Source organism: Mustela erminea, chromosome 16, assembly GCF_009829155.1.
Source record: "Mustela erminea isolate mMusErm1 chromosome 16, mMusErm1.Pri, whole genome shotgun sequence".
NCBI classification, from domain to species: domain Eukaryota; kingdom Metazoa; phylum Chordata; class Mammalia; order Carnivora; family Mustelidae; genus Mustela; species Mustela erminea.
In genome coordinates, this window is record NC_045629.1 from 19,151,206 (window position 1) to 19,177,633 (window position 26,428).

Here is a 26,428-nt window from a genome sequence, read left to right on the forward strand (position 1 = left end):
CCTCACCAAGAAAAAAAGAGCGCTCAAACAAAATTGGAAATGAAATAGGAGGTTACAGCTGATTTCACAGATATAAAAAGGATGACAAAAGACTACTATGAACAATTATATACCAACAAATGGAACAACCTAGAAGAAATGCATGAATTCCTAGAAACATACAATCTTCCAAGAATGAATCAGGAAGAAAGAGAAAATCTGAATAGACCAATTACTGGTAAGGAGATTCAATCAGGAATCAGTCTCTTCAATCACTGGTATCGGGCAAACCGGACAGCTATATGTGAAATGAAACTGAACCACTATCTTATACCATATACAAAAATTAATTCAAAATGGATTAAAGAATTGTCTGTAAGACCTTTAACCCTAAAACTCCTAGAAAAAAATATAGGTGGTAAACTTGTTGATATCTGTGTTAGTGATGTCTATTTGGATCTGATTCCAAAGACAAGAGAAATAAAATCATTTAGTAAACAAATGAGACTACATCAAACTAAACAGCTTCTGCACAGCAAAGGAAACCATTAATGAAATGAAAAGGCAATCTACTAAATACAAGACATCTGCAAATCATATATTTAATAAAGATTAATATCTAAAATATATAAAGAACTTATACAACTCAATAGCAAAACAAAACAAAAAATCGATTAAAAAATAGGCAGAGGATATGAACAGACATTTTTCCAAAGGAGACAAATAGAGATGGCCAACAGGTACATGAAAAGTTGCTCAAAATCACTATTCATCAAGGAAATGCAAATCAAAGCCACAATGAGATATCACCTTACACTTGTCAGGATGGCTATTACCAAAAAGATAAGAAATAACAAGTGCTGATGAGGATGTAGAGAAAAGGGAAATCTTGTGCACCACAAGGGATATAAACTGATACAGCCACTATGAAAAACAGTATGGCCTCAAAAAAATTAAAAATAGAGTTACTATATAATACAGCAATCCCACTAATGGGTATCTATACAATGAAATGAAAACACTAATTTGAAGAGATACATGATGCCTATGTTTACTGCAGCATTATTTACAATAGACAATATATGGAAACAGCCTCAGTGTCTATGAATGGATCAAGAAGATATTATATATATGTACAACAGAACACTACTGAGCCACAGAAAAGAATTCAAATCTTGTCATCTGCAACAACATGGATGAAACTTGCAAGTATTATGCTAAGTGTAAAGGCAGAAAAAGACAAATACTGCCATGATTTCACTTATATTTGGAGTCTTAAAAACAAAAAAGAAACAAAGCTCCGACTCACAGAAAACAGGCTGATGGCTGACAAAGGGGTGAGGATGTGGAAATTCTAAATGGGTGCAGGGGATTAAGAGGTATAAACTCCCAGTTATGAAATAAGTCATGGGATGTAATACACAGAATGGGGAATATAGTTAATAATCTTGTATTAACTTTGTGAGATAGCAGATGGTAACTAGATTTATTGCACTGATCATCCTGTAATGTACACAAATGTTGAATCCTTACATTGTACACCTGACACTAATAATACTGTTAATATCAGTTATACTAAATAAAAAAGAAAGTTTAGAACTCTCCAAATTGTGGACTAAATAATACTCCTAGATTTGGAAAAAGAGGAAAATAAAAATTTTAGCTACTTTGAGTTATCAAATTGTATTAGTAAGCAACAGCCTACAATTGTAATTTAAGACATCATGCCTATCAACAGGGGCTCTTAAAAAACCCCAAACTTTTAAAGATTTATAGAGCACCTAAAATATAATATGTGTAGAATAAGAGTATCAAAGACACTTTGTCTGCAAATATTTTCTTGAAAAGTTGTGCATTAACAATTTTCTGATACAGACATGTAAGTTAATGTCTATGGAAAAATAACATTATCGAAACTTTGAACTGAATATTCTTATAAAATGAATACTCAGGTAATAACAACCTCAAATTTGCTTTGCAAATTTAGATTTTCATATGTCGGCTTTGCTTTCTACAACTAGAACACAGCTTAACTTGCATTTGAATATGTGTAGTATTTTTCAAAAGCAATCTACACTTGCCTTGTTTGATCCCCATGCTTTCCATAAGGGACAAAGAAGAGTGAAATTAAACTTATTTCTTTAAACACACAGAGCAATATTACAACAATTTTGTAATGAAAATGCACCATGTGAGGACAAACAAAATTTCTTGCCAATATTTCCTTTAAATTTGTGCTTCCAAAAGTTTTATACATCAAATTTAACCTACAAAATAATAATCCCAATTTATTTGACTTCTGTGATATCTGGTTCCCTAAGAATTTATATTTCACAGTCTACTAAAAAGTACTTAAAGAAGTTGAGTCTCAGTGTTCAGAAGTCTCTAACTAAATGAATGCGGTCTTCTAAAATTATCTAATGGCAATTTAAATGCTTCATCATCTCATGAAAGATTTTTGGGTTAGTAAGGAAGCAAAAGGTCCGAACGTTTTTTAAAAATCTCTTTTAATTGTAATGCCTGAATATAATGAGAAGAATTATCAAAAAATAGCAACTTTTCCTAGTTAAAGGTCTCCCATTATTTTGACAGACATAAGACAAATTAAAATTTGACAATATATATGTACCAGAAATTGTTTCCTGTTCAAAATTTGGCCCCATTTATGAACCTTTAACTTAAAATACTAAGGCCTTATTCTTATTCCCATAATATTCCATGTGAATTTTAAAAGATATTGTAGAACATTAGTAATAAAGTATAGTAATATTGTTCCACCCACCTCAAATCTCTGGAAAATGATAATTTATCATTTGCACATTTGGAAAATAATACAAAGCAAAAATTAAAATTTCAAACTCCTAAAATAAAACACTAAAAATGTAATCCTTCTTAATAGCCTCTTTTTAGTGCCCAAAACTTAGGTGGCTTAAGACCATGTAGATAAAGTATATATTTAAAGCTTTCTTTTAAGATAACCAAATTCACTACTATATATAATATAAACAATGGCAAAATTATTGTGAGGGCTGAACTAACACAAGACATCTAGAATCATTCATTCAACCAGTATAAATTCCTTGAAGCCAGGGCTGTGTCTAATCTGATTTTGTATTCTTACTGTTCACCCAGTGCTTAATATTTCATAAGCACATGCTAGTTGAATGAGTAAATGAAAAAGCAGCACAGCTGACCCCTGAACAATGTGAGGGTTTAGTGCATTGATCCTTGTGCAGTTAAAAATCCACATGTAACATTGGTTCTCCAAAAACTTAACTACCACTGTTGACTACAAGCCTACTGATAACATAAACGTTCAACTAACACATATTTTGTACATCATATGTATTATATGCTGTATTGTATTATATTCTGTATTCTATTATATGCTGTATTATATTGTGTATTACAATCAAGTAAACTAGAGAAAGAAAAAGAAAATCAGAAGGAAAAGAAAACATACTTACAGTACCGTACCAACACTTATTGAAAAAAATCCACATGTAAGTGGGCCCCCCCTCAGTTCAAAGCAGTATATTGGTTCAAGAGTCAGTTGTACATGAAAATTCATAAATATTATTTCACATTCTGAAAAATTTTCTAGGGAATGAATAATCTGATTTAAAACATGAAACTAATGAAATACCCAACAATGTAGAACATACCTCAATTTGCATCTTCAGATGCGTCTTGAAGTTTGACAACAAAGTGAGAAATATGGAAAGAGAAAGCTCAAAAACCTCTGGTACAGATGAGACTCCATTTTTTGAAAGTGCAACACACAGATACTGCTTAATTGCATTAATAAACATCTCATTTGTCCTGAAAACGGGTCCTGCATTCTGCAGAATGGATAGAAGTAACTGCAATGAAAGAATCTTGGATCGTAACTCATGAGACCTAAAACGTAAAAAAGAAGGCACAGTATATGGACATATTTAGCATTATGGTAATAAAAGGGTGTTCCAAAGATATTTCCTGGTACCACAAAATTTCACAAACTTTAAAATGGATAGGAACAGAACACTCTACCACAAAAGCACAGTACATGAATGAGCTTTGACAATAATAATGGTAGTCCCACTTACATTCTCAAGTACCACATAATCTCATAAACTTTTTATATGGAAAAGCAATCATTTACACATATTTAAAATCAACCTACTGTTCCTTCATACACGAAAAATATTTATTCCTTGTTCTTTTCTTTCACAAGCATATTTCACCTTTTAGAAATCATCATGAGTTTCCTAGATTATGTGCCATATTTAGTATATAATAGTTCCACAGTATATAATACTTAATAGTTTAGTATATAATATACTTTTTGCCTAGGTATGCTACTCAAAAACCCTAAACAAAATTAAAAGTTTTGGTTGTATGAAGAAGCTATAGGACTATTTCAAGCTTATTTTTTCAATAACCATTTAAAGTTCTTTTCTTTTTTGAAATACAAAGAGGCTTTTAGAACATTTATATTTCTTAACAGTCTACACATTTATTCTAAATATTTTAATAATGAAAAGCAAAAAACTCCTTTTCAGCTTAAATTTTCACCTTTTTTCTGATCAATATATTATGCCATATTCTGATCAATATTTAGCATTATAATTATCAGATTTCACACATATAATTTTTCTTCCATTAAAAGAGGCCTCTTAACACCAACAGACCAAGACCCCATGCAACGTTTTCAAATACAGAACACACTTAACATGTTCTAGCAGCTAATTACTTTATTCTTCCCAAATAGTGTATCATTGGTGTCACATTCGCACCACAGATAACAAACTTAATTGTTCTTGATTTCTCCCTTAAAAATTTTATGGTTTTAAGGGTCAAGTATTTCAAGAACCTAAGAAACTCTAAGAAATATTTTAATTTCATGTAAATGGGAATCACAAAAATATTATCATCTTTGAAATAAAACTGAAATCAGTAATATCATTACTTGCTACATATCAACTTTCCAAGATAGCTTTGTGCAGCAAATATAGTATTACCTCCCCTCCACCAAAAAAGCTTAAGTCAAGTTAGAAACAGTGCGAGGTTAGATTATGAAGAACCCACGAAAATATGGTATGGGTTAAAGTATCTCCCCTTCATGTGAAGCCTTCCAGAGCTTTAATATTATGACTACTTCCTAGTCTAGCTAATTTATTATCTTTTCTGCTCAATTCCAGTAGTCTTTAAAACCTGTAGCTTACTATTATCAAACACATAAATTTTTGTTGTGTTTTTTTTTATCCCTAGATCTAACAAAATGCCTTGTACACAGTATGTGCTCAATCACTCATGGATTTATTCATACACCCAGCTAAACATTTATTAAGGACTACTATCTATAAGGCATTCATTAATGAAGAAATGATCAAATGATTATCTTATGCAAATTATCTTTTATATGCAAAAGAAGCTAGAAATTTCAGGTCTACAGATTTTCACTGGGGGGTTTCAAATTATGATTTAAGCTTAACGAACATTTCCTGGAACATCATCTTAGCAAGATCACAAAACATCAAGAGAAGCAAGGCAAAAAAGAAAATTATATAACTACAAGTCATTAATTTTGGGGAAAAATCATTCAAGATAGGAAACCATAAATTCTCTTCTGGAAAATGAACAATTTCTAGGGGTAGAAAATTTGATTTCTTCTGTATTCAGTTCTAATGTTTAATGTTCCTGATGACCAAAAAGGTCTTTTTTATGTTTGAACAAAATTTCTAAATATTAGGTTTAAGTCTACGGAGTAGGAGCATAATTTACATTATTTCTCTTAAGAATCCTTTGTAATATTAAAGATTGCAGCTTTCCAAAACTAGATTACTCTTTATTTATATAGTGCTAAAGGAATGCTCCCTGCCATAAAGTACTCCTTAAAATCATGTATTTTGTTTTCTTTTTATTTTGGGTACTTTAAAGAATTCTCCTTTTTCTGCTTATTCGTATTTTTCCAAATCACATTTTTTAACGATATAGAAAAGTAAATATCTGAGACTTTAAAGGTTAATAACATTTTTAAATCATGGCAAAGATGGCAATTACCAATAACACTAAATTCTTAAGTTACTTCCTCCTCAAAGTCTTCCAACAATTTGGAATGAGATGGTTATTTTTCCTGTTATAGTGAGAATAAGAAATTGAAAAAATTCTGAATATATTCTTATAACATACATAGGGTATAATCAACTTTATACAGCAATCTGAACAACCTTAATGCTTTTTCCATGGAGTTTACATTCTCAAAATAGAAAAATCAATGTAATATTTCTGACTCTCAGGATTTGGGCCTAAAAAGATTTTAGAATTTGGGGTTTTAGGGCTTAGAAGATGCTTCTCACTGATTCAGTACAATATGACAAAATAAAACTGTATACAAAATATAACAAATGTGGTTTACCAAAACTTACAAAGTTTTTCTTTTTCCCCTATTGTAACAGTCTCTAGTCTTTCTTTTTAGGTGACATTTAGAAACCAAAATGCTCTAGAGTTTCTAAAAAAATGAAGTAGTATTGCTTACATTTTCCCCCTATTTCAATATCCTTTTTAAAAACCTACTCAGGCCAGACTGACTTCAAGCTTTCTTTCTCCAGAAAGTTCTCCTAAAATTGTCGTGCTGCACTACATCATGCTGCAACATTAGCGAGGCATGGTTCTTTAATAGTGCCCAAACTCAGTCTCAAGCAAAAATTTGTTATATTTGACTCATATGAAATGAAAGATATTTGGTGATTTCTGACAAAAAATGGCACTTTCCTACAGTTTAAACTAATATATTTGACAGGAGTCAGCCAAGTGACTCCCATCTCAAAGTAGCTCCTGTTTCCCACAGAGAAAGGTATCAAATTAGAGCATTTTTCAGACCATAATATGTAGTATCTTCCATTATAAATTTTAAAATTTATTTCTCTTAGGTTTTATTACCTTTCAACTGGTAGCTTTCGAAACCTAGCACAAGGCTAAATGTAACAGGGCTACATTAACTCCACAGTTACTCATAATACTGAAATAAGAATTCTTTCAATTGTTCAATCAGGAACATTTCTCTAATGCTATTGGTATGCTTTGGGAAACAGTGTAAGATACCTAGAAATTTTCAAACTCACTGTTTTTCAAATACATATTTTAAAAAGCAAAATAACCCTAAAATGTATTTTTGAGAGTTCTATGGGACAAGAATAACAAAAAACTCCAAAGACTATCTAACAGTAAGTTTCAATCTTAAAAAATTGTATTTGTCAAGGACAATAGCTAATGACTTACTTTGGATCTGGTGGTCCATCTGACAGTGGTTTCATGGACAGTTTACACAATGACCTGAATACTAGAAAGGCATCCTTTTGTAAAATGTGGGAAAACTTAGCACCAGGTGAAGGTCCTGAAGAATTTCCAGATTCCTAAACAAGTTAACATACCATGTAAATAAAGAAATTTGCCAGTGTAAAACCATTTCAGCTTTCTATATATTTTATTCAATTCTGTAATATATGGAGGGGGTTCTGCTAACAGGGAAACCTAATGAGGAATTTGCCACACTGTTTCTCTCTTTAATCTGACATACCACGCTCCTCCCCAGTAGTAAATTAATACCTTAAAAAACAAATTCTTATTTTTTAAATAAAGATTTTTACTTATTTAACAGAGGGAGAGAGAGAGCATAAGCAGGGGGATTTGCAAAGGGAGAGGGAGAAGCAGACTCCCCACTAAGCAGGGCACTGATGCAGGGCTCAGTCCCAGGCCCCCAGGATCATGATCTGAGCCAAAGGCAGATGCTCAACTGACTGAGCCACCCAGGCACCCAAAAAAATGAATTCTTTGAAAATACACACTTAGCCACCAAAAAACTCTTGAATTTTATTCAGTTCATACCATTACTAACAAAATCTAGCACATCATGCCCTGACAAGATAACTCCTCCCTGGCCTAAACCATGCTTTCCATTACCTGCCATTGGGTGTTTTATGTTTTTGTTCTATTTGATGTTTTATTTCCTCTGCTTAGAGACACATAAAACAACAGAAATTGTCAAAGCAATGTTTCAAAGTTGTTAACCGAGGAAGGTTAATAAAGCCAAGAAAGCTTAATCTTATACACAGGGCAATGATTTACTGTAGGACTTCCTTATCTAAAATAAGAACACACTAGATACAGGGTAGGGAGGATGTGAAGAACCTATCACTACCACAGTATAGCTTTCATTGTAGCCCCAAATGAAAGTAAGTAGAAGTTCCTTAAATGTCTAAAAGATCTTTCTCATCCAATGATACTAGAACTGTCCTATGAATATATGATAAAAATGCTCTTTTTAAATGCAATTTCAATAGGGGGGAGCATAGAGAAGATGTGAATAATACCAAACAGCTTAGAGTTGTAAATTTAACTATCAATATATTTAGGGGATAAACTGCTTTGATTTATATCAATAAGAAATACCCAAGTTTTTATTTTCCCAAAATTATAATCAGCCAGCATTATCAACTACATATATTCACCATAAGGTGCTGGTAGCCTATACATCTAAGAGATTAACAGGATACCCCCCTGCCCCCCACTGATACCTGAGTATCATTGGAAGAGACAGACAATCTGTCATCAGGTAAAGACGGTGTATATGCAACAGAAATTGGTGTTCCTGGAATTCCATTTGCTTGAATATTTTCACTGTCGCTACCATCCTCTATAGTTCCAATGTTGCCATCTGCACTTGCATTTATAGTAGTCCTTTCTCCCATATCTAAAACGGTAAGAATAAAAAAACATGCAAATGCATCTGACTTAACTGAAGTGTACTGAAAAAGCATAGAGTATTTAAAACTCAACAGTGGCAAAAAAGCAATGTGAAGTAGTATGTATTGGCACCACTTAAAGGTCAGCATACTTAGTAGTAAGTATGCATTTGGAATACATCCAAATACAATCCTTAAGTAGCTCTAGCTAGGAAACACACTCAGCTGATCAAAGGCTAACTGGCATGTGCCAAAACAGGAGCTTACTTTTGGTCTCCATTATCATTTACTAACTCTGTTCTAATGAACGCTAAAGCCTTAAGATGTTAACAGAGATTCTTCAAAAAAAATATTCTATTACCAAGTAGTTAGAGATATGCTGGGAAATAGCTTTCTTCATTATAGTCTTTATAATATGCTCTCTACAGGGAATATATAATATGCAGTGTTTCCAAAACTATTTTACCATGAGCACCTCCTTCCTCTTTTTAGAATACCTATTAATAACTCTAATAATATATCCTTTAGAACATACACATGGAAGAAATGGCTACAACACTGAATATTTTTCAGCATGTCACTCTGAGTAATCATACTTTTAGTTAATATGAATAGAAATAAATGACTGTCAGTAAAACAAAGAGATAATGCAAATAATATCCAGTTATCCATAATTAGTCTAGGTGTAACATGTATTATTATTATTATTATTATTGAAGATTTTATTTATTTATTTGACAGAGAACACAGGTAGGCAGAGAGGCAGGCAGAGAGAGAGAGAGAGAGAGAGAAGCAGGCTCTGCACTGAGCAGAGAGCCCGATGCGGGGCTTGATCCCAGGACCCTGGGATCATGACCTGGGCTGAAGGCAGAGGCTTTAACCCGCTGAGCCACCCAGGCGCCCCAACATGTATTATTTTAAAAAAGAAACAAGTAAGTGTCTGTGGCCATAACTCAGCCATCTGGGAGAAAACTGCTCATTTCATGTTACCAATTAAAAGAGAACTATAAGCAAGGGAAACATACTATACTATAAGGAGCAGATTTTGGAATATGAAAGACCAATGTATCAATCATGTCTCCCAATTTAACTGGATAACTTATTTCACCTTTCTTTTACTCAGTTTCTACATCAGCAACAAAGATAATAATGTTCGTGAGGAATCACCAAAACACAAATAACCTACATACGCACGATTCATAAAGAACACGAGTGATTCTCAATCAGTGGTAGCTATTATTTTGTTGATAACTAATAACATGTGCCCAATTTTTGACTAATTTGTTAATGAAAAAAGTGTATCTGGTGTCCCAACTCTGAAGCTCCTTTCTGCTATCCAAATTAGAACACCCTGGATAGATTAAACTGGATGATTTCGAAGCATGTTTTACAATTAACAACTGGTACATGAAAAAGATACTCATTGATAAAACTTACTTGGGAAACTCTGCATTACATAAAACAGTTTTCCTAGTGGCCCTTTCTAGAGCTTTAACATGCTTATACTAGACATGCTTAATGCTGTTACACCTTTCAATATATATACGTATGTATTAATGTGCTATGGCTTTAAAAAGACGTATTTGTTATACATATCTTACATATATAAAAATGTTTACTATGCAAAGGATTCTCTGGAAGAAGTCATAAAAAATTTAATAATGATTATCAGAAATTGACAATTATCCCTCAAAGCACTTATTCCATTTTCTGACAGCACCCAATTACATCGCCTCCTTCTGCCCCTCCTTCACTTTCCCTTAACAAACAAATTACCTACTTAGCTAAGAAGTAGGTTAAGTTAACATAGGCTACTTCATTCTCCCTTGTCCCACCATAAAGTTCCTTACATCACATCAACAATAATCTTTCTCTTTCCTCTCATTTTAGAGGGAAAAAATACTCCTTTGTACTTCTAAAGTGAACTATCATTCAAACCAATCTCTTCTTGGATTCATTAGTACTTTCCTCCCACTCAAGTTTTTTCTTGCAGCACTGCATTTTCAATCTCATGTATACGACTGAATCTTCTCCAATACTCAATAAACATATTCAAATCTTTTCAATGAAAAAAAAATTCTCTCAATTCTTGCTACACCTCTGCTACTATCCATTTTTCTCATTTTTTCACATTTCTGAGAGGAATAATCAATATTCATTGATGATACTTTCCTTCCTCCCTTCCTAGGAAATTTCTCAGAAGTATTAAAAACATTCTTCACTTTACTGCTTCCTACAAGTTAACTTAAAATCTCTCAATTTCCTCATTGTAAAAGAGGGAATGGTAATAGCACCTAAATATCCCAGTGTTGGGGGAGGATCAAGTGAATAAATATAAGTAAAGCACATAAAATCATTTGGGATACACAGAAAGTACTTTAAACAGAGTTATATATTATTATTCTCTATGTCTTCTCCTCTAATTCTCCCTCTAATAATCTCCTAAATGAAAGTGCAGAATTCTGTTTTCAAAGTGGTAATTGAGTCCACTAAAAATTAACTCCTCTTTTGATGAATCCCAGTGAAATTACTAGGAAAAATATAAACAAGAGACAAATGTAATGTTTGTAACATTACTGCTATATTTCACCAGTAAGTTTGATAATTGCTGGTCTGGTATTTTTCACTGGTATGAAAAAATTCAAGATAATCCTGACTTAAAAAAGAAAAGTAAAATTACATCCAGGCACAAACACACTCATATACTTAATTTGATAGAGTATCCTCCAAAAAACAACGGCAATTATCAAACTTACGGGTAAAATACAAAAGTAATGTTAGAAACAAAATGAGGTTCCTTGCCATAATTAACATGATTTTTTTTTCTCTTTGAAAGTTTATTATTATTAAAAAAAAAAAACCATTTTACATTCACCTCTCAGAACATTTAATGATACCAGTTAATGATGAAATATAAAAAGCCCACCAGCTGCTTGAAATGGCTGCAAATTTTTACCATGTACTGATATTAAATTGGTTTGAACTCTTTGGAAAAATTGGTGTAACATTAAGTACCAAGATTTCAAATTCCCAGATTAGAAACAAGATTTTTAAGTCAGGAGGAAATTTAGTAAAAATTCAAGGCTAAAAGGAAATGTTAATGAAAAAACAAATATACTGTAAAAAATAGGATTCCCCTCCATCCCCAAAATCAGGTTAAAAAAAAGAAAAAGAAAAGAAACCAATCCGACCCCACCCCACCCCCAATATTTCTCTTAGAAAAGTCGCCCAATCCTGAACACAGGGTCTCACACACAAACACAAGTAAGTAGCTTGATTTGCAGATCAGCCTCTGGGATCTTATACTGGACCCAGTTTGAAGTTGAAAGAAAAAAAAAAAGTTAGGTAGTTAGATATCCATAAACACTGGTATCCAAACAAATGAAAACATCCTAGCTTTGGTATGGCTACGGAAATCTGGAAATAGTTCAAGAGGACACTGGCTTTGGAAGAGAGGGAGTTAATGAGAGGGAGTTCAAACCAATGTTTTCTAACAGAAACAAAAGAATAAAAATTAGAATACTGTAAAAGAAGAAACAAAGACAAAATACATTCTTCACCTAAAAAAACTCAAGATAATCAAATAAAAAAGTTTTAGAAACAATACACATTTAGAAGGTGAGTAACTTAGTAGGAGATAAATATGGAAAACTAAGGGTTTTTCTATATTCCAATTAAATTAGGAAGTAGGAGCCTTTTGTGGCCATTGCTGAAGTGCCAGAGACCAAAATAAAGTTCAATCCCTTTGTGACTCCTGACTGGATCAAGAACAGTACAAGCCATTTCAGTGCACCTTCTCACACTTACAGGAAGATTATGTCTTCCTTCCTTTCCAAAAAACTGAGAGAGAAGTACAACGTTCAATCCATGCCCATTCAAAAGGATCATGAAGTACAATTTATGTGAGGACATCACAAAGGTCAGCATATTGGCAAAGCAGTCCAAGTTTACAGGATGAAATACATCATCTACACTGAATGAGTTCTGTGAGAGGAAGTGAATGGTACAACTCTCCATGTGGGCATTCACCCTAGCAATGTGGTTAGCACTAGAATAAAACTGGACAGAGATGACAAAAAGATCCTTGAATGTAAAGCCAAATCTCACCAAGTAGGTAAGGAAAAAGAGCAAATATAGAGCAGAAACAACTGAGAAGATGCAGGAATAAAGTAATCTTACATACAGTTTAAATATAAACTTAGAATTTTTTAAAAAAATAAATTAGAAAAAAAAGTAAATTAGAAAAGGACTCATCCAAAATACTACCAAAACTAAAACAAAAAACACAGAAATAATTTAACAGGAACTGTGCAAGAGGAAAAGGAAGAAAGCAATGAAATTTTACTAAGTGACATAAAAGATCTAACTGAATGAATTTATGCTTCTGGATAAGAAGGTTCAATATTATAAATAAGATACAACTCCCCAATTAACTTATAAACACAATACAAATTCAATCATAAATAAATTTTTTTAACTTAATGAACTGGCTCTAAAGTCATGTAGAATACATTTACTAGATGTTTAAAAAAATTGGCAGGGGTAGGGGGACTTGCACTACAAATATCAAAGTGTACTATAAAATCAAAATATTTTAAACAATTCAACACCAGATAGCTCACTGTTACTGTAGACAAAACACAAGCAGAATCATATAGGATAAAATTTCAGAATCATGTAGGATAAAATTTCAAATTAACTGATAAAAAATTATTCTAAAGGTTAGCTATGAAATCACATACTAGACAGAAAAATCAATTTCAGATGAATTACAAATCTATATTCAAAAAGTAAAAACAAAGGTATTAGAAAAATGTAGGGCAGAATATTTCTGTAATCTTAGGGTGGTAAAATCCATTCTAAGCAAGACAAAAAGAGTTCACACACATACAAAAAGACAATATTTATTACATCTTTTATATGTGGTCAAATAGCTGCTCAGAACAGTAACACAGGCAAAGGCTAAACAAAATGAAAACAAAGATTGACTAGAAAAAAAAGTATTTACAATACACTGAGTAAGGGTTAATTTCTTGATGTGAATAAACCTTGAAATAAGAACAAAAAAACCAAAAGGAAAAACAGGCAAAAGTCATGAACAAACAATTCAGAAAAGTATTAATAGCCCACAGATACTCAACTGGACCAAGAAACTTCCGACATTTGACCTACAAAAATAATGGCTTCTCCCTGGGTTTTGATCCTACAAGTTTTCAGAGAAACACAAATTACAACTGTAAGATATAATCCATCTAGTAAAGTGATATTAAACAACACACATTATATAAAATTTAAATACCCATAACCTTGATCAAAGTATTCCTTTTTTAAAAAAGTATTCCTTTTTATAAATTTATCCTAAAGTGCTAAAAGATAATCTATGATGAGAATGCTCCTCAGAACAGTGTTTATAAAAAAGCAAAAACTTGAAAATAATCTAAACGTTTGCAACGGCAATGTTATATCCTTCACTTTCAAGATTGGAAATATCCTTCACTTTCAAGACTGGAATCCCAAGTTCTACAGGAAGGTTCTACTTCCTGTAGAACTTGGGATTCCAGTAGAACCCTGAACATACCTCTATTCCAGGGCTTATAATATTGACATTATCTATTAATGCGGCTTTTTCCCTCACTAGATTTTAGAATCTTGATAGTCAGAAGATGTCTTATTGTCCTTGAAGCTCTAATACGCAGTCCAACATTAAGTATTTCTAAATAGTAAATCTTGAATCTATGTTATTGAGTTGAATTTACTAGCACAAATTCTCTGATTTGGCCGATATAGCACAGTCAGAGAGAGGTAGGTATGTTACAGAAGTAAAAAGATATGCAACTAGAATTTATTTAAAGAAAGTTAATACAGAGCAGGTTGAGGTTTTTGCTGTGGGAGAAGACACTGAGCATGTTTTCAGAATTCAAACTAATTCAGAAAGATTCACAGTTCAAGAAATACAAAGTAGAACTGATAATTAAGAAACACTTAAGTGACAAGAGTGGAGGCACATGCTGTTTGAAGTATCTGCTGCCTCTCACTTGCCTGTTCTACACATGGAGCCACAGCTTTGCAGAAGTTCCTTTCTGACTGAGCAGCAGAAGTGCTGTCCTTACAGGAAGCCCTCACAGTAATTTTGCAAACAAAACATCAAATCCCCAAAAATAAGAGGCCGAAGAACCATTCAGTAATCACCAAGAAGAACAGTGGGAGAAATTAAAGATCTTGAAAGGAAGTGCTCATGAAATGGCTTAGTAAAAGTAAGTAAGTGCTTTGGGTTTCAAAGCTTAAGAGAATGTAAATGGTCCAACAGAAAGAAAGGTTAAAATGAAGAAAGAAGGGAAAAAAAGAAAATATGAAGGTATTCAATAACCAAAAATTCTAAAGGCCAGTATTTGTTATGAATTACTCATACATCAAAATTGATAAGCATCTAATGAAAAGGCTATACAAAAAAAAAAAAAAAAAACCTAAGGGAAAAAAGTCAAGAATAACAGAAAGATTATAGATGATTCACTAAAAAAAGAAATGTAATGGCCCTTATATTTGAGAAGATACTTAATTTTCATCCACAGAGAAATGCAAATTATGACCAAACTAAGAAGTGGATAAAGAGGATGTGGTATACATACACAATGGAATATTACTTACCCATGAAAAAGAATAAAATCTTGCCATTTGTAACAACATGAATGGATCTAGAGGGTATTATGCTAAGTGAAATAAGACAGTGAGAGAAAGACAAATACCATATGATTTCACTCACAGGTTGAATTTAGGAAACAAACAAATGAACAAAGAGAAAAAAGAGACAAAAAAAAAAAAACCAAACTCTATTTAAATACAGAGAACTGGTGGTTACCAGAGGGGAAGGGGGAATGGGTGAAATAGGTAAAGGGGATTAAGAATACACTTATCATGATGAGCCTTGAGGAATGTATGGAACTGCTGAATCACTATATTGTACACCTGAAACGAATACAACACTAAACGTTAAATATACTAGAATTTTAAAAAATAATAAACTAAGAAACATTTCTCACCTAACAGGTTGGCAAAAATTCAAAACTTTAAATTCCACTAGCAATTATCAAGAAAAAGGCACTCTTATATATTGCTGGTAAGAGTGCAAAATGGTACCAAAAAAAAAAAAAAGTGCATAATGGTACAATACCTATGAAGGGACATTTAGCAATAGCTAATTAATCTTATTAATTTACCACTTGACCCAGTAATCTCAGTTCTATGAATCTTTCCCCAATCTAAACCCCCACAAATATGAAACAATACAGATGTACAGGGTTATTCATGGCAGCATTACTTGTAATAGCAAAACACTGGAAACGATCCAAGTTCCTGTCAATAAGGGACTAGTTGAGTCAACTATGATACATCCACATAACAGATTACTGTGCAGACAGCCAAGAGAAAAAATAAGGAAAATTCCTACAACTGAAAAGAGTATTTACAGCATATATTAAGTGAAAAAAAGGGGGGGTACCAAAAAAAAAAAGGAGAAGATATACAATGTTTTGCCAAAAAGAAAGAGAAATAATGTTAAGTACCTGCTTATTAATCTGGGGGAAATACATACACACACAGGATAAACTAAAAGCTAATGAAAGTGGCTACCTATGTCAGGCAGGTCAGCAAGGAATGGATAGAAGAATTCTGAGTATATGTTTTATATAATTTTGACTCTCATTCATGCAAGTGATCTTCAAATAAATAAATCAATAAAATAGTTAATACAGTTTACTATTATAAATTATACAACTGTAAATAGTGTAGCTATTATTCATCCTCAGTAGGATGCATTCTAAATACACATATATAAAAAAAATTGAACTTTAGTAAGTTGTTGCTGAGAATTTGGGTTTTTACTGTGGGAAAAGGGAAATACAAATGTGAAATGTAAGAAGATGAAGAAAAAACTAGTGGCACTAGATGTGACCTGGAACTATCAATATGAACTTGTGACGGTAGATCTCCCTGTCTCTGTACATTACAAAGGCTAAGAAGTAACGACACCATGACACCTCAGCAGGAATGAGTACGCCTAGTCGCTAAATATAATTGCCCACTAAAAAGAACAAAAACTCCTTAAAGAAGCAACTGATTCCAGAGCTGGGGCAAGGGAAAGTTGAACATTTAACTTAAAACACCTTGTTTCCAGAAAACAAGGAAATGCTCAAGATAATAGAATCACATCAGAAAGACACAGGAGCTGGATTCCTACTGGCCAGCTCAAGAACAAAGAATAATGGTAAATGATTATAATAAGATGAATAGCAAAGAACTCATGAGCTCACAGTATTATTTTTTTTTTAAGAAGAAGAGCTCTTCTCCATAGAAAAGTGTCAATTAATGTTAGAATTATGAAATCACTATTTTGTAACCAATGCAATATGTAAGTCAAGGATCATTAATGGATGCTAAAACCACTAATTGGACAGATCCTTCTATGATCCTGAAATAAGATTATTTATTTCATATTTCAGTTGACCTACATGGGGCTTAGGAGGGCCAATCCCTCATGTAGTTGAAAACTGTGTAATTTGACTTCCCCAAAACTTGACTACTAATAGCTAAATGCTGCCCAGAAGCAGCATGTTACTGATAACATAAACAATTGTTCAACATGTATTTTATACTATATTTTTACAGTCAAGTAAACTAGAAAGAAAAAATCCTAAGGAAATCATTAACAAAAAGAAAATACATCCACAGGACTGTATTTATGGGGCAAAAAAACTCACATAAAGCAAATCCATGCAGTTCCAATCCATGTCATTTGTTGAAAGGTCAACTATAGTTAAAAGGTAAAAAGTCTCCCTTACAATGAAGAGACCTGTGGTCACCATCTTAACCAAGTGATGAAACATTATCACTAAGATGGGTAACTTGTTGTTATGAACCAATTAACTAACATGATGAATAAAAAGTACCAACATTACCTATGCAATATTCTTGCAAATACATTTAATCTAAATTAGGTAACTGTTATATCAACTCAAAATGCATAACACTCTACAAACAATGTCATACTCTTTAAAAAAAGGTAAATGTTATGGAAGATGGGGGAAGAGGCAAGAGGACTTGTTCTAAACTAATGAGACAAAAGAGACAGAATCAAATGGCAGCAACTGTACTCAGATCCTGTACTTAAAAAAGAAAAGGAAAAAAAGTATATAAGAGAGACATTTTGGGAATTTGGGGACATTTTAAAATGTAGTATTTATATTAAATATTCTTAAAATAGTGTTAATTTTCTTAGGTGTGAAAATGAATTATGGTTATGTATGAGAATGCCCTTATTCTTAGAAGATATATGCTAAAGTATTTAGGAATAAAGTATCAAGACATATATAACCAATTTTTTTAAAGGCTCAAGGAAAGATGAGCAAAACGCACATATTCACATACATGTATGTGTGTGTGTGTGTAGGTCTATTTAAAGACACATAAAACATATGCACCAAAATTCTTAACAAGTAGTGAATCTAGAGAAAGGGCATACAAGTGTTCATCGTATTGGTCTTTGGACTTTTGTCTAGGTATGAAAACATTCTGAGTAAAAAGTTAGAGAAAAATGAGAGAAAAATTTCACTTCGCACTCTGAATTGATATGTATTCGAGACTGGTGAAGTTTTTTTGCAAAGGGCCAGTTAGTAAACATTTTAGGCTTTGCAGGCCATATGGTCTGTTGCAACTACTCAACTCTACTTTTGTAGTGCAAAGATAGCTATTGAAGGCAAAACATAAACAAATGAGCATGTGTTCCAGGAAAACATTATTTACAAAAATAGGCAATGGGCCAAATTTGGTTCATGGAATATAATTTGCCATCCCCTCATATACATTATTAAACTTTTAAAGACTGCATGGACACACAATGCTCTTTCTTCTCTGATTCTAAGTATACAGGGTTTTATGGGGTTCGTTTTAAAATTTATATTCCTCAAGATTATGGCTTCAACTATTAATTTTAACAGAAGGACTCCCACCTATAGCACCTGCCTTGATATCTTACATATTTCTATATTTCTATTATGTATTTCATAAAATTCCCACATGGATGGTGTACCAGAAGCACATTTAGTAGTCAAATATAATTTAGTACATTTCTCCCCAAGCCAACTTCTCTTCCAACATGATTTAATTCCACTAGTTCTAAACCATCCAGCTACCCATTTAGGCTGAGAAACTGGCTGACCACCCATGCATAGAGGAGTTAACACAGTAGGCCTGAGACTCCCTATCCTCAGAAAGGTGGGCTTTTAAGGTTGGCCCTTGCCTGGCCCCCAGGAACTTACATTTTGGGAGGGTTTCCACCATTCCCAGAACTAGTAAGAGTGGCTCACTGTGCCTAAACCACTTGCACAAATAATGTGGTTTATGCTAAAAACCAGCTTTGCTTTAGGAAATCTGAAATTTGGGTACATGCAAGTAAAGGGAGACAACATAACTTTGGGCACTGAGTCTAATGAGCTGCCCTGGTAACCAGCACTCACAATCTGATGTGGAGAATTAAGAACCTTCTGTGTGACTTCACTAGGACAGGATGCCTGAAGTGTGCATTTGATTTCCTGCAGACATTTCCCCATATGCCTTTTCTCTTTGATGATTTTGTACTGTACCTTTACATGATAAAAATTTTAATGGTGAGCATAACTAATGAATTCTGTGATTCCTTCTAGTGAATCACAAAACCCTGGGGTATTCTTGGGGATCTTTGACACACCTTATAATTTCTCTTTCTCACCCAGGTATTTTATCAGTTGCAAAGTCTTCTTGACTTAACATTCATTATCTCACTTCCCATTCACGTTTCCCTCTCCATTTCCACCGTTTCACCTTATTGAGAATTCCATTACTACACTAGTCTCCCACTGTACTTTCTACTTCCCCACTTAATTTCTTGGTACATAATTCTAATTATTCCATCTCTTAGTTTAAAGATCCTTGATGGTAATTTATTTTATGATGGAATGAAATCCATCATAAAATCTTAAACCTTTAATCAGCAAGTTTGTTCTTTAACCTTAGTTTCTATTATATGATATCACATACTTTATACTTCAGCCAAACCACTAGCTGTCAATTTCCAGGTGGTAGTCTGGCAGAAGTCCTCTCCTCTAGACTTGAGCCAAGAGAGCTTCCAATACATCAAATACCACTCACCATACCTGTGTGAATCCATACAGTCTAAGTTCAAGTGTCATCTCCTACATGAAGCCCTCCTCGATCACTTAAACTGGAAATAATCACATTTTTTTCTGAATTTTAATAGGATGTTAGCTGCTTCTTTGTAATGGCACTTATCATTTGGTCTATCTTGGATTAACTTTTGTATCCCCCTACAGAGCCACCCAACTGTATGCACTTCCTTAGTATTTGCTGAATGAAAAGATGAAAAAACGAGAAGGCAATCAGATGGATGCCTGGTTCTAGTGTTGCATTAAAGAAGAAAATATATTCTTAGGAATGATGCCATAAGTGGGAGTTAGATATTGCTGAAATAGTGTTATTCTCATTCAAGAGCCATACTGTACATTTAATTATACTTCTAGAAGTGTATGTAGCAAAGTACTATGCTTACTCCCGTGCAAAAAACCATGGGTAAATAAGCTTCAGTGGACTGGTCTCAAATCTAATCCTCTCTACAAATAGTACTATTTATGGAAAATGTGAGTTAAATTCCTAACAAACTTTACAACATCTTTATAATATAATCCATAAGATAGGAACTGGCCTTATATCAACTATACATTGGTTGTGATAATAAAGGTGTAAGAAAGCATGGATTTTTCCAAAAAAGATACACATATTCAAAACCAAATCAATTTTAGTATTTTCTGGTTTATAGAGTTTCAAACATTTAGGAGTATAAAGCATGTATCTCTGCCACCAAACATAAAAACAAAAAAATGAAATGGCATCAACTTTTCTTTAATGCAGTAGGGAATAATGGGTTTTTATGAAAGATTATAACTGAACCTGGAGGAAAAAAGGGAGTAACTGTTCTATAATTAAAGATACTTAAGTATTTTTCCTATACACACACTCCAATTTGAGAAAGCTTTTATTTTTGCTCCACACATTATATAAATAGCCCCCGTAGTGGGATGAAATATTCAAAGACAGAAAAAACTAACGTTGAGTGAAATACACTACCTCCAACAACGATGTTCACCATTTCTTCTACAATGCTCTGTACAATGTCTTGTGGCTTTTCCTCACAGTCATGGTTTTCTCCATCATATAATATGTCATTTTTAGATAACGCTTTAAAAAAAGAAAAATCCAAGAAAATATGAACTTTTTGGAAACTTTACTAAACATTTAAATTTAAAAACCTTCCTTAAAAATTAAGAATAAAAGAAAATATGATAAATGAAACTAGAAGCGATTACAAGTTAAACCTTCAAAATTCGTAACTAACCCAAATTAAAAATATTTATAAATTCAAGTCAACTTAAAAAATGCTTTACCTGACAAACTATTAAATGATGATTCAACTTAAGTAGGTTTTCTAGATTATTCTTTTAGGAGCCAAATACTTTGAAGTATTTTGAATGAAAAATTTCTTTCTTTTTTTCTTTTTAAATTTATTTATTTCAGAGAGAGAGAGAGAAAGAGGGAGAGTGAGAGAGGGAATACAGGGGGAGTGGGAGAGGGAGAAGCAGGTTTCCTGCTGGGCAGGATCCCAATGCAGGCTCGATCCCAGGACCCTGGGATCATGACCTGAGCTGAAGGCAGACACAATGATTGAGCCAGCCAGGTGCCTCTGAATGAAATATTTCTAACACATCTGACACTCTTATAAGTATATATTAAATGTAATTAGAGCCTACATTGATTAATTCAGTTCATCAGTAATAACAAGCTCATCATTGTGCCTTAATATTTTTGAGGTTCTTAAAGAAGAGACATAGGGCTACCTGGGTGTCCACCAGTGCTTTCCAGCCCTTCCTTACTCTTTCCCCCAAATAATCCACATATCCAGTATAAAACCAAATTTAACAAGAAAAGAATTTGTTCCCCAATTTAACAATCAAAAGCAAATTTAAAAGCCCATCAGAACTTCTGAACAGCTTAAGAGAAACTGGTAAAACTTGACACTCCAGAGTTAGCTTGCAGATAAAAATAGGATTTCCATTGGGTTTTCTGAAATGACGCAAATATCTCAGGAAGGCTCAATTAGCACTTTGGGATGCTTTGGGATCTGGTACCCTACTCCAAAAGGCATCAGACTGCATATTAGTTGATAGGGTTAACACACCCATCCCCACTCACACTACTATAAAGGACCACTACTTATGATTCTGGCTTCCAGAATCTTGTCCTCTCTATTGTTCACCACTACTAATCTATATTTGCTACATTCTATGTAATACTGTATGCCACAAGGGGAAATTTGATAAATAAGCACACCAAATCGGTTTTATTTTATAAAAAAATTCAAATACAATAACACTTAAATTTTTAGCAAAGTAAAAATATATAAAATTACCTCTGACAAGGTAATTTTTCCACCAGCCTTAAGCTTTGTACTTTTTTAAGATTTTATTTCTTAAGTAATCTCTACACCCAACATGGGGCTTGAACTCACAACCCCGATACCAAGAGTCACACACTCCAATGACTGAGCCAGCCAGTGCCCCTAAGCTCTGTATTTCTGTGCTCTAGTTGGCTAAAATTATCTAGAATCTGAAAGTTAGTTTCAACAAAACTAAATACACACAGTCACTAATATGTGTATAAAATAACTAGTGAATCAAGAGTCAATTCTCACACAAATAATCTAACAGAAATAGATTATAGTAACAGTAATATTACACACAGGAAATTATTAGAGAAGTTAACTATTATGTCCAAAGTGATAAAACTAATTAGTGATAGAGAAGTGATTCAAAGAAGATAATCTAACTCCAGAGCACTCTTAACCAATGCTTCTCAGGAAGAATTTTTATTTTTATCAGCGATTGAGAGAAAATACCTCTAGGGCCAAAGTAATCATTACTATAGTACAGTGAGTTATGTTTTATTTATAATTCTGTATCCTATAAGGTGACTCATACACAGTAGATGCTTACATTCCCTGGGTCTCAGCCCATGTTGTTTCTTCTATTAGATAATCTTCTAGCTAGCCAATTCCAACTCCTATACAATAAGATTCAACTAAATCATGATCACTTTCTCTACAAAGATATTGCCTAACTCTTCTAAGTAGAATGACCTTGTGCATGCCACTTTCAGGATATTTATCACATTATACATCATTTATACACCCGACCATCCAGGCAGACCATGAGTACCTTAAGAACAATGTTTTTATCTCCATCAGTTTTTTAACCCCAAGTTCCACATAGTGCCCAGAACACAGTATGCTAAATAAATGGTTTACTGAATCCATGAAGAAATGAAGGAATAAATAAAGCCCCAGCTTTATTAGAGATTAGCCCTTTTAATTAGCCCCTTTATAAACTCACAGTAAAAGTAGGTGAAATTCAGGCAAGGGCATACTAGAACAAATTTACTATTAACTTTACTACTGTCAATGATTGGATTTATCAAAATCACCCCTTTTAAAATAAATAGGAAAGGACTATGAAAAATAGTGAAAAGGCATCTAAACATACCACTGTTGATGTTCATGCCACTATTGTTGTAAAAAAGATGTGGCTAAAAAAAAAAAAAAATCAAGAGCTGAAAATAAATTACAGAAGTCTTTTCTCAAAGAAAAATCTAGATTTCAGATAAACTCTTACTAAGCCCTAACCATCCTACCTCCACACATATACACAGTGAACAGACAAGAGAATTTCCATCATTTTTTGACACCAACCTAAGAAGCAACAAAGGGAACTCCCTGGAATAGCAAAAGCTCAAAATAATGTTTGGAGGAAAAAAAAAAAAATCACATCATGTGATTATTTTTAGAAAAAAAAATTAGTAAAATAAATAAATGTAATTTAATTTTTGTTATCTTGTAACCCCTTTTCAAAAAAGATTTTATTTATTTGAGAGAGAAAGAAAGCACAAGCACACAAGAGTGGGAGGAGAAACAGAAGGAGATGGAGGGGGGATCTCAAGCTGACTCTATGCTGGGCACGGAGCCTGGAGCCCAACTTGACTCGTGGCTTGATCTCATGAACCTGAGATCATGACCAGAGAGCCAAAACCAAGAATCAGATGCTTAATCAACTGAGCCACCTAGGGGCCTCATCCTTTTCTTATAAATAAATTTACTTAGAAAAATAGTATTGGAGAACGTCTCAATTTTAGTGATTACTACACATCAGGACATAAGAATATTTCTGTATGTTAGGCAGTTGGTCTCTCAAAAGATTTCTTTTTATACTAAATTTCAGTACTTTATAGACCATAATATTTTTCCAAACCAATAACATTCTGATGACCTAAAGTCTTCAGTCATATTCCAGAACCTTACTAAATAAATAGGTCTATTGTTGGCTCTGAAACTAATTTTAAGGAAAAAACTCAAGTTCCTATACAACATGCTAACAGACACTTACGACCTCTTTTAGTAACACAGATCTCCTCGCAAACAAATCTGTAAATCATATTACTCATGAGATACCAATGAATGCATAGTATCATTAGTAGGTGTCTTATGTGTGGAAGTCAATTAACTTCACCACTTAGCATAGAAAAATCCACATTACCATAATGTGTCTGATATCCATGAAGGCATACTACCCTCCCCCCATTTCTTTACCAAATATGCGTGCCTACACTCTCCCCGTTAACACACACACACATGCCCCACAAAAACCCTTCTCAAAAAGATTACTTTCAGCTGCAGCTGCCTGATCAGCTTCAGTCTGTTCATTTTCTGCACTGGAAATATCAGATCCATTTTCAGGTTCTGTGTCATCCTGAAGGCTTTTATCCACATCATTTGTATGGGAATCAAGGTCCCCTTCATGTTCTTGGGACATGTGATCAACAGTTTGAGGTGGCAAATATCTAAGTTGAGGTGATTCAGGCTCATGATGGCTTACTGGAGACTGCAACAGATGATGATGCTGCCGATGCCTTTCTTTTTCCATTTGTTTGGCTTCCTGCAACTGGAAAAAAATAAAATAATTTTCCAGTACTGGTAAAATGAGTTGTTTAAAATGTGGAGGGATAATGTTAAGCTGAACTATAAATCCTTTATATATAAGGCAACACTTTATACATCAGAAGCAAAGAACATAAAATATACTAAAACTACACAAAAACAAATAACAGTGGTTACTTCTTAGAGGGATGGAAATTGGTACATAAGAACAGAGATGGAAGTCTTTCAGTATGTATCTTCTCTTCACTACTTTTGGTGTTTGAATCATGTGAATGTATAACCTAAACAAAACAAAATTTAAAAACTGAAATAAATTTTAATAGCCTCAGAATAATAATCGGATTATTGCCAATAGTGGATTTTCCGAAAACCAAATAAAAGTTTCACTAAGGGAGGGAAAAAGCGGATGGGGAAATAAAACACATGCTCATTTTAACTCATACATCAAAATCTAGATACCACAAGGAAGTAGTTAATAGTAATAGTTACCTATAGGGAGTGGAGGTTAAGAAATGACCAAATTAGAAACAAGAGTGGAAGGGAATTTTCAGTGTAACATGTTCTTAATGTCACATTGTTAAACCTCTTCATAATTAAAAAAAAATAATAAAACTGCATTTAATAAATAAAATAGCAATGAATACTTAAATTAAGTACTTAAAACTCAATCAGTCATCTTAATAGGGATGAAAAACTGTATCAACAAATGTTGAATTTTATTTTAGAAGACATGTCATTATTATATATACAATACCACCTATAAAACTGGCTTACTTATGCTAAAAAGGTAATGATCAGAACCACAGGATTTCATTTTTTAGCACTTTATTGCTTTTAGACACATCTCTTCTGGTCCTCATGGCCTAATAAGAATGACTCTCACAGAGTTAATTTCCATAAAGGTAAATACTTTACTGTGCCCGAAATGAACATTTCATATTTCTTAGTAATATTCCAGTTTATGTGGAAATACCAGAGCTAATTATATGAATTTATAAAATAAATATAAATTTAAATTAAAATATTTTAATGCTCAAAAGGTAGGAAGAACCTTGTAATACGCATGGTCCAAATCCCATATTTTACAGATACGGAAACTGTTGGGAACAACTAGATGCACAGTTGGAACTAGAACAGAATTTTCAGACCAATACTTTAACCCACTCATGAGAAAGTCAACTTCCAAACTAGCAGTGAAGAACCTACAACTTGCAATGGATTCCTACCCTCAGCCTAAACTTCAACAGATCTGCGCTATGGTTTAGTGGAGCAAGCGCATGCTTTGGATCATAGATAAGCATGGCACTGAATTCTAGTTCTATTTATTCCAGAGTTACAGAAATTCTAGAAATATCCTTTAAAAAATGATATTGCATAAAAATAAACCTTTAAACATTTTCTATAGACTTCCATACTTTCTAGACTAGGGTTTCTCAACATCAGTGCTACCAAGATTTTAGATCAGATAATTCTTTGCTGTGGAGAGGGGCTGTCCTGTGTGCTTCAAGATATTTACCAACATCCCTACCCTTTACTAAATTCAGATTAAGTACAATGTCAGATTCTGGATTCAATCTTGAAACAAAAAAAGGACATGTGTAGGAAAATTGGTGAAATACAAGTAGGCTCTACAGTT

At 33.2% G+C, this 26,428-nt stretch overlaps 1 protein-coding gene and 1 pseudogene across 4 annotated transcripts in view; one reads left to right on the top strand and one right to left on the bottom strand.

Annotated features, from left to right (window-relative positions):
* The window catches only part of ARFGEF1 (ADP ribosylation factor guanine nucleotide exchange factor 1), a 153,616-nt gene that overhangs the window by 74,613 nt on the left and 52,575 nt on the right, over positions 1 to 26,428 (bottom strand). For 3 of the 4 annotated variants that reach the window (XM_032315798.1, XM_032315797.1, XM_032315799.1), the window contains exons 6-10: positions 24,520 to 24,796; positions 20,877 to 20,987; positions 8,538 to 8,713; positions 7,243 to 7,376; positions 3,645 to 3,879 (exon numbers count right to left, since the gene is read on the bottom strand). In XM_032315798.1, the coding sequence (XP_032171689.1) occupies positions 3,645 to 3,879; positions 7,243 to 7,376; positions 8,538 to 8,713; positions 20,877 to 20,987; positions 24,520 to 24,796 (933 nt within the window). Of the gene's footprint in view, positions 1 to 3,644; positions 3,880 to 7,242; positions 7,377 to 8,537; positions 8,714 to 20,876; positions 20,988 to 23,344; positions 23,376 to 24,519; positions 24,797 to 26,428 lie in introns of those variants that run through there. The other variant, XM_032315800.1, reaches the window with a different exon arrangement.
* Positions 8,827 to 12,873, top strand: LOC116575486 (annotated as a pseudogene).